The sequence below is a fragment of the Vicia villosa genome, linkage group LG5 (genome assembly GCF_029867415.1).
Source record: "Vicia villosa cultivar HV-30 ecotype Madison, WI linkage group LG5, Vvil1.0, whole genome shotgun sequence".
Taxonomy (NCBI): Eukaryota; Viridiplantae; Streptophyta; class Magnoliopsida; order Fabales; family Fabaceae; genus Vicia; species Vicia villosa.
In genome coordinates, this window is record NC_081184.1 from 164,575,040 (window position 1) to 164,585,336 (window position 10,297).

Sequence of the window (10,297 nt, forward strand, 5' to 3'; positions counted from 1 at the left end):
AGAAGTTACATGCTACAATCGTGGTAAGGAAGAACATTATGCATGCAGTTATAGTCCTTGCTATTTTTAAAAATTTTGAAAACAGTTTAATTACCCTTAAAATTTTAAATTTTTGAATAAATTTTTTCATATGTGTTTAAAATATTATAAAATATTTCTTTACCAAATTATAGAATTTTTTATAATGAGAAGAATTAAATATGAATTTTTTAAAATTTAAAAGATAATGATAAAAGTAATGCAAATCTCGACTTAGAAATCAAATTTTGAATTTCTTTTTTTTGAGGAACTTTTTATAACACATTCTAAATATGTTTGTAAAATAATCATTCAAAAATACACATCGGTTTAATAGTAGGGATTAAACCTACGTGTATAATAATTTTATGGGGACCAAAATATGTCATTTTTTAATAGAGATTAAAAATGAAATTTAAAATATTTATTGGGACCAAAAACATACTTAACCCTAAAATAAATTACATATTCCTCAAAGAGAATATTAAAAGGGAAAGAGATGAAGACAATTAAAAGAAAAATGTTAAAGATGGAACAACAATTACTCGTGACAATGATGCCTACATTATTTTTGATGATAATTCTATAAACCTTACACGTAAAAAGTCAACTAAGATTCCTGAATTAGATGTCTCGTATCATGTTACTTCTAGGCATAATTATTTCTCATCTTATATTGTTGGTGATTTTAAAACTCTAAAAATGAGAAATGAAAGAGTTTGTAAAATTATTTATATGAGAGATGTTTGGATTGAAACTCATGTTAGATGCAAGCTTCAAAATAAAGCGTTAGAGGGCTTTGTTTGGATTGATGGAATCGGATGGAGCGGAGCGGAATGTGATGGAATAAAATGATATTCCATTGTTTGGATAATTTTAAAATAGATGGAACGGAGCGGAATATAGTGGTATGGATTCCATTTCATTCCATCACCTACCACTATTTTCTTACCCTCCGATTTGGGCGGAATGATCAACTTATCTCGTTCCATCTTAAAATTTCCAAACAAGGGAATGGTATCTTCGTTCCACTCCGCTCCGCTCCGCTCCGCTCCATTCCGCTCCGTTGATCTTATGATATCCAAACATAGCCCCAAAGAGAATATAAAAATCTTTATTAACAAATGAACAACTTATCTTGTTCCATCTTAAAATTTCCAAATTGCACTTCTACATTTTATATTCTTATATCGTCTCATGCATTGTTTTAAATTGACCTAAGGTCAATTAGAATAAAATTTCGGTTCTATAGGCTGATCGGTAAAAACGATTCGATATTGTGCGGAAAATTAGCGCGGAAAATATTTCGAGTTTTCATCTTCACCGTACTATTTTATAAAACTACATTGCGCATAGTTTATTTCGGGATACTCGTTTTATTTTTTCGACGCTGTTTACAGACACATTTTTACCTGTCAGAGCCTATTCAAATACGTATTTTATTTTCATTTTTGAACTTTTCCAGACGTTTTTTTATTAAACTTTATTGCGCGTAGATATTTTGATGCATTCATTTTATTTTTCTGGTCATGCACGCTTTCGATTTTATTTGTTTTCGGAATAAACTGTTTTTTTTTATTTGAGAAAAATTAAAACAAAAATAATTTCTTATTGATTTTAATTTTTAGACTTCATTTTCATTTAAATAAATTAAGAAAGGGCATATTTGCAGTTCTACAAACTAATTGATAATTTATTATTTTAAAGTATTTGACTATTTAAAACATTAGGATGTAGAAATTCAATATTGGATTTCACTATTCGAAATATTAGGATATAGAAATTTAATATTAGTGACCAGCCCATATTTATTTCTGGAAATGTTTTCTCATCAGTGCTTCCAAGAAGTTGAAAGATTGAGTCATATTATTTGATTCGATTGTTTCTAAATAGTTTTTTATTTTCATTTCATTTTCTTCATCTACTATATTTGTAGAATATTTTTTTGAGCAACATTTTTTACTTGTTTAATCAATATACCTTCACTTATAAATGAATGGTAATTTTTGTGTGTCAATTTTTGAATGTTATCTAAAGGTTGCTAGCTCATGCCAAGGTTGAATATGTAAAATCTAAGGTAGCTGCTAAAAAAAGGAAACTCAAGAACAATATTTGGCAATTTCAAAGTTTTGCATATTCTCACCACTTTGGAATTGTTATTGTTTTGGCATTCCAGCAATATTTTTAGGCCTTTTTGATATGCATTTTTCATAGTATTAGTCTGTACGGAAGAAGATTCATTGTAGTTCAACTTTTTTTTTGTAGGCCTTTTATTTTGGTAGTACAACTTATTTTTTACACATGCACAAGTATGAAGTAAAAACATCAATATGTCACAAATTAGAAAAAAATATTCAATATGCCACCTTTTTTTAGTCATGGTTCCGTCATCCATTGGTTGAACTTAATCGTGACAATTGTTCTAGTTGAGGGTCACTCATCTATCGGCCGAATTTATGAAAGATTTTTTGTTTTATTTTCCAATTATTTTAAATTATTTTATAATATTTTTATTTATTAATAATATTAATTAATTATTTTAACTATTAATTTAATATTTAATTATTATTTTAATAATATACAAAAATTTAATTATTATTTTTAATTGTATATAATATCAATTAAATGTTATTATATGTTATTTTTATTTTTTTTATTAATAGACATAAAAAATTTATAAATAAAAAAACAAATCTATTAATAAAAGTGACTACAATTACAAATTACGGTTTTTGGATAAAATGTGTTCCAGTGTAACAACAGGTAAATTTTTTCTTCCGACACCCCTTATCCATCTTGGGTTGATCACTTGGTGGAGATTGTCTTGACGTGTCAACTAAGTTTAGGGATCGTAGTGTTTATCGTAATGTGTTACTATAGTTTTATGGTGCTTATAGGTTTATCGGTTCATAGATAATTCATGAAAAGATTAATTAGAGTGTTTTTGAAAACATTATGATAAAGAAATTGATTTCAACTAATTACAGTCTGTCTAAAATCTAATTGATGATTAATCTCATAGCAGAAGAAGCTCAGTGATACTCTGGAGTGCTCACTATGTTAAATACTCAAAAAAAATATCTTTTTGAATATTTATTTTTTTCATAAAATATTCTCAAGTTAGTTCATGGAATGAGGGTGAGTATGTTGAAACTTTTGAACTTTTGTATTGAAGTAGCTCTCTAGCAACAAGCTTAACTTATGGTTTTTCATTGCATTCAACAGGGGAAAATTCTTAGGCAAGAGGCCTACTAGTACAAAGGAAAAGGTTATGTTGTTCATGTTGATAAAGTAAGTGACCTCAAACACAACTTCTCCCACATTCCATCGGTAACTTAGCTAGTGTTAGATTTATAATGGCTTTTGTACTATTTATATGATTGATTGGTGGTCAAATACATGTCAAGAGTTGACTTTCTTAATCAAATACAGAAATACATTTTGTATACTTATTCTTATAGTAGTCTTAGATATGTTGATGTATAATACTGACTATTTTATAAAACTGACCTCAGATTTGAAGGTTCTCAACACCAATCAATAGTGATATTAATAGGTCGCTTAGAGCATCTTTATTGCTGGTAAACTAACATAAAAATTTCTTATAGTTAACATTGTTTATAGTCAATCATCACTATAGAAAGATGATGTGGCGTCATTTATAATTTTGGATAATTTTGAATGCACTATATAAGCAACGACAACTAAACCTCATTTGTCATAAAAATAATAATTTTATATTATTGAGATGGAAGACAATTAATTCTTATGATTTTGAGTTCACGGTTAAAAATTATTACAAATAAATAAATATAAATATGTGAGATCACTTTTGAGTTATTTATAAGCAACTAAAAATGAGTAGATCAATTATAAATTCTTTTAAATTCTATTTGACAATTTAGTCCCATAAAAAATAACTTATTGTTCCAAAAAAAAATAATAATAATAACCTATTGTAAACATTTTAGTTCCTTATAATTCATCTCACTAAGATGCTCTTAAGCATATCTGATTTTAGAAAGAAACTTCTTAAGACATGTACAAATGACAACAATGCTTTTTGAAAGCATAGATTTATTAACTCAGGCGTTCTTTAACATGTCTAATAAACTTTTCTTAAGTCCAAATCCGAATTAATAAAACAAAATTTCTTATGTTGGCTTTTCTTAGGCCAGGTTCAGAACCGTCTTAAGAAGTCTTTTTAAACCAACTTAACAACTGTTTTTTTCTACAAAGATAAAACCACCATCTTAGAAGGATCCCAACTAGCCCAAATTAGAAAAAGAATTGAAATATCCCTAGGTAATGGAGACAGAGAGAGGAGAGTGAGGTTTGCTTGGGCTAGATAAGCGACACTCAGAAAAAGAATCATCTTTAGAATGAGTTCAAACCCACCTATCACCCTTGTTACTGAAATGAAACTCTTAGGACCGAACAAAAATCAAAGACCATAGATTTCTCGTGGACGAAGAATAATCTTCTTCATCTAAGATCTCAAGAAATCCTCCCCAAAAGATCCCCTCAGAATCTTAACTAATTACATACTAAATCTAGATCCACTTGATTAAGTTAAAGTGAAAAATCAACATTCACAAAATAGTAAATTGAAAAATAATATTCATTTAAATTGGTCTAATACATCCATAACCATACAAATACAACATTGCTAAAAAAAATCATCTTGCAAGCAAAACGTTCAAGTTAATAACATAAAACACCAAATCAAAACACCTATATATAAATATGACAAATACAAAACGAACTCCACCATGTCTTCGAATTTTTAATATGAATACTTGCTTGATAATTTAAATCAAAACGAACACCACAACAATACGAAAAGTCTAACAATGTCATCAAAACAACAAACGAAACAACATTGCAATAAGATGAATAAAAACACACTCAAAGAATGAAACATCTTACAAGTAATTTTAGATTACCAACACTCAAAGAACTTGACATCAACCCGAAGTCGAAAATAAACCTCACCTTCAAATGTATCAGACGTAAAAGTAGCAATTCCTCTATGCATAAAGAAATCTCCAGTACCCCCAGTCACAGAGATATCTCTAACTTTTATCAGAACCGGGTCATAACCGGCAAAGTTAATGGTTCCTTCATGATTAGAGCTGTTAAGAACAACCGTGAAACCAAACCAAGCAGTGAATGTGTTCTTGCTATCATAAATGTAAATGCCTTGTGCTCTTCCAATTGGCTTTGAATGAAGGTTGTTATCCAAAGTGATAGGGTTATCAAAAACAACTATGTTACCAAAGTGGAATTGAGGTGCTAGTTTTGTTAAATTAGCACCTTGTGGAGCTGCTACTATTGCAGATGTTGCATTTGCTGCATTCTTTCCATTGTAAAGTATGTCATGAAAATAAAAGGACATGGTTTTGCATGGTGTGTATTGCTTTTTCTTGCTTGGAATAGCTGAACATGAAGCAAACAACATTACAAAAACAAAGAGTGTTGTTACTTTGGTATCCATTTTATGAGAGGGAAATGGACAAGTTGGACTTGGTTTAGCAATATGGTGGTTCCTTTGCCCTTTTATAATGGCAGAAAAATAATTTAATTTCTTGAAAATAATGTCAAGAAATTTAATAATTTTGCGCCTTTATTCAATTGTGGTCCCTCCTTTTGTGGTTCTAGTTAACAAGTCCTTGCAAAGCATGTCTCTATTATTGTAGTTTGGTCACTTTATTTTGCACTTTCTAAAATGTTACTGTCGTGTGGGGAATGTTTGTTCATTTTATGTTTTACTGTTATTTATGATGATTTATTGCTAACTAGTATGTTACTTATGCTAAAATGTGATTTTGCTCTTATTTGGTAACTTTATGTTGATGCCATTGAAGTTACTAATTATGCTATCACTAGTAAAGCTGTTGCCAATTGCTCTATATTGAGCATGCATGGTGTTGATGTCAATGTTTGGTTTGTGGAACTTCCGGAGTCTATTATTGATCTACAATCTAATAATAAAGAGTAATTGATCCTTGGGACCATGTGTAGTTGAATATGAAGAACCTTTAAGTGATGATACTAGTGAAGATATATCATAAGGCAGTTAGTTACTTTACTACTAAAAAATTTACTTTTAAGTTCGATTTAGTGACCGAAACATTTTGGATTTGATATTCATGAGAAAATTTTAAGAGGTCACTAAATCAACACTAAAATAAATCAGCCACCGATTTAGAGACCAAAATTTTGTGATCGAAATTTCGGTTACTATAGTGATCGAATTAGCTACCAAAATTTTTATTCATGAGCCAATTTTAAGTGGTCATTAAATCGGTCACAAAAAATATTTTTATATACAATTTAATTTAGAGACCGAAATTTCAATCACTAATATTTTTTTTCTATTTTTAATCCTCTTTATTATTATGTTACTATTTTCTTTTCATTTTTTTAAAGATTTTAATTCTCTTTGAAATTTTAATTTTTACTAAAATTTTTCATTTTTTTTATTGTTTTAACATGTAATATATTTATAAAAAACTATATGTATATATGTTTAAATATAAAATATAACAATCGTTGTTAAGTGGTGTAGTGAAAAGTTTTTATTAAAATATACGGAAGTCGCAAGTTCGATTCTTATGTATCACAACTTTTAATTTTATTTATGAAAAAACACAAAAATTGGTCACTAAATTCGTTGCAAAAGCTTATCGACTAGCACTTTTTTAACCGAAAAGTAATTGTCGCTAATCCGGTTGCTAAACGTTTTAGGGACCGATTTTTAAGCTTTTCGGTCTCTAATTCGGTCAGTCAATGAGAATTTTCTAGTAATTTAGGCCCAGATGATGGATTTGGTTTAATTGATGATGATCATCTTGCTTTTCAACTTTCAAGAGCGTATAGATGTTATTATAAGAAAAAAATGTTTTGCAACATATAAATTGTGACGGTTTTATTAAAACTGCCCTTTCCCACGTATTACGATGGTTTTATTAAAACTGCCCTCTCCCACGTATTACGACGATTTTCATGATGGTTTTCTCCAACTGCAACTTAGTTTTCAATAAAATGAAGAAAAGTTATGAACTTTCAAACCACCCTACAAAAAATCATATACAACACTTAGGACAACCGTCGTTCTCCTTTGAACATGCGCACTTTAATGAAATGTGACTATTCGCTATCCAACCGTCCTAAAAATATATTTGTGACGGTTAGAAAAAATTAACCGCCCTCCTGAACGTGAATAGAATGGGCGCTGTAAATTTGTCCACCTTTCCACTAACACTTCAAATTCTCACAAGCCTCTCTAAAATGTTTTTTCCTTTTCATAAAATATCTCCAAAACCCTCGTCACCTTGCTTATGTTATAACTGAAACTCAGAGTACCAAGAAAAATGAGTCATTGTGTGTAAAATATAAAAATTAACTATAAAGAAATATGGTAAATTTTCAAAAATAAATGATGTATGGGTGTGCTCATATACAACCAAAAGTTATAAAAATGAAATATTTGACTAAAACTCTCACAAACTTGGATATGTGAAAGTAAAGCACCTCATGAAATCAGTTTTTTTAACACTAGTTCAAACTTTTATAAAGTTTTTGGAAAATAAAATATTTAGAGGCCTTTTCAATTGAGAAGACACCACAATAGAATGGTATGGCTTAAAAAATGAAATGTCTATAAATGATGTGGAAAGATGTCTCTGGTTGAATTTTAGAATCTCAAAGGGTTTCTAGTCAAAGGCAATTGACATGACATCTTATCTTATCGACACATCACCAGCTTATGCTTCTTTCGAAGGGAAGGGAAGGTTGAATATGAGACGTAGACAGGTAATCCCATTGAATTTAACAGTTTAAGAATTTTTTGGGTGTCCAACGTATGTGCATTTATTCATTGAAGATCGATCTAAACTTGTTCGAAAGATAGTTATCCGTAAAAATGTTTTCTTTGACAAACAATTCATGTTTGTACTTGTTGAAAAAGTACAATGAAAAATAACCCTAGTTATGTAGGGTTGTCTAAGTGTTTAGGATGTTTAAGTGTGTTTAGGGATAGCTAACGGGGGATTATGAAAAACCCTGTATATGATTTTGTGGAGAGAAATTAGATCAGATCCACGTTCCATTCTAAGAGTGGTATATATATATATATATATATATATATATATATATATATATATATATATATATATATATATATATATATATATATAACTCCCTTGGGGATGAATAAGAGACCAAGAGGAGCATAATTTCCCTATATGTGCCACATATCTCATTAGTGGAGTCGATGGAAATATGGTTTAATTATGGCGGCTAGGCTCGAGCCTAACACGGTGAGCAGTTTGTGTGCCATAAGTTCTAATTTGGTTCAGGCAACTTACGACGCGCTATTGTGCACTCATCTCGTATTCGTACAACTACCTTGGCTCTTGTACTTTGAACTATCCCTCCAATGGCACATTTATAATATCACACTGCACAGTCCCTTAAAGACAAGGTCCTAGAAATAGAGAAGTGTTTAATATGTATTGTTGCATCCTCTATCAAAGGGGATATAGACTATTCACCCCAAATTGGATGAGTATTATTTCTTCAAGCAAAGGTTGGGGAGAGTCCGTCAAGCAAAAAATGGCGTGAGTCCATCAAGAAGGACTAAGGTCGAGTCCCTCGAGCGGGGCTTGAGGAGAGTACCTCAAGAGGGGCTTGGGGAGATTCCTTCGAACATCACAATCACTAGCATGTGCAATATATTATACCCCTAATGATGTGATTGCCTCGGGAAGATAAAGTGAATAAAGGCCCTGCACGCGTTAGGGATGTGCAGAGAAACCATTGGTGTAACTTGAGATGTTATCATTGTCTATTCTGTATAGCATGAGATTCAATGATAAAAAAAGGTTAATACCATCCCATTTTAAAGCACGCTAACATAATCTCATTTCTTTGAGCAAGATGTTTGTCTTCTCCAAACTCAGTGTTCTTCTTACTGCTGCCTCACATGTATACACCTTATTCTTTCTCTTCACACTTTTCCTTTTCAATCATGGTGATTCTTAGGGAATAAAAAAATATTGGAAAGGTGATAGACCTATAAATTAGTAGAGATTGGGTAGAGATGTATTTGCTTTTCATGAAGAACATTGAGCTAGCAGATGGATCATTCAACTACAGACTTTTATAAATGGGGTGTTTGGGAATTATGAGAGCGCTACTAGTTCTAATAGCCATAGCATGATTTACAGTGATAGTGATTCCTTTTTCCCCTCTAATTTCTCATGTACCACAAAGCTCCTGATGGCGTTTAGCTCTTCCAAGAAATTAGGGGTCGAATACAATGGTTCCACATAAACCAAGCAAGGTAAGGTGGATTTCTTTTTCAAATGATTGAATTTTTCCAAAAATGGAGATCTGAAAGACGTCATCTTGGATCCTTTCTCCAAGGTCAAGAGATTTTGCACAGCACCCCTTAAGGTGTCAAAGGTTGACTTCTTCTACATGTAAATTCATGTGATAAAGAAATTAGGGGTGTTAATGCCCTTTAATGCATTCAAGTATGGGATGAACACCACCAGCAACGATTTCCCTACTCTGATATTGCCTATTAGACGAGCTTTCATCAAGGCGTTCAAAGTCTCGTGTATGAACTTGGAGATCTCCCCTACCGTGGTTATGTTTTTCTCCTTCTATGGTACAAAACTACTAGTATGAGCGGATCGGTCACCGTGTGCGCCCTATCCTGGATGGCTATTTTCACCCCTCAATCAAACTACTATAAAAAGTGGAAGGACGTGAGAGTGAGAGTGAGAGTGAGGGGAAATAATGATTGCTCCTTGGAAATACATGATGAAGATAATGAGGATCGATTCCTTCTCAAATGGACGGAGGATTCAACTATGGTAAATGTGCATAATTATTATTTCCTTACTACTGCATAGGAGGAAGTCTTGGAAATTCTGGATGAGTTTCAAATAATGAGTTCCAAGGAGATGGTAGAATTTGATAAGAGAAAAGATGATGACAAAAAGATTGGCGCCTACTTATGTAAGTCTAAGAATTACTTAAGGCTTCTATGATATTTGTATTGTCATGGACTGATGCCTTTATTTTCTATTTATTTGCATTACGTATGGAGCCATTGATCGTTAAGTACAATAAAGCCATTCACGCCCGAAAAAAATCAACTCATGATGAGACGTGGTCGAATGATCCTAAAAGCCACACAGGCAGTATGGTGGGAAAAGGTAAGAGAATAAGCGATGAAAGATCCATTATATTTGTCTGCACCCAA

At 31.3% G+C, this 10,297-nt stretch overlaps 1 protein-coding gene across 1 annotated transcript; it reads right to left on the minus strand.

Moving 5' to 3' along the window:
- Nucleotides 1-4,801: 4,801 nt before the first annotated feature.
- On the minus strand, nucleotides 4,802-5,549 carry LOC131608077 (disease resistance response protein 206-like). The gene has a single exon (XM_058880016.1). The coding sequence runs from the start codon at nucleotides 5,513-5,515 to the stop codon at nucleotides 4,961-4,963; it is 555 nt and encodes a 184-aa protein (XP_058735999.1). The 5' UTR covers nucleotides 5,516-5,549; the 3' UTR covers nucleotides 4,802-4,960.
- Between the last annotated feature and the right edge of the window lie 4,748 nt (nucleotides 5,550-10,297).

Bases quoted from the DNA above. Each gene is read 5' to 3' on its own strand.
- LOC131608077 (XM_058880016.1), bottom strand. From the start codon at position 5,515: ATGGATACCAAAGTAACAACACTCTTTGTTTTTGTAATGTTGTTTGCT.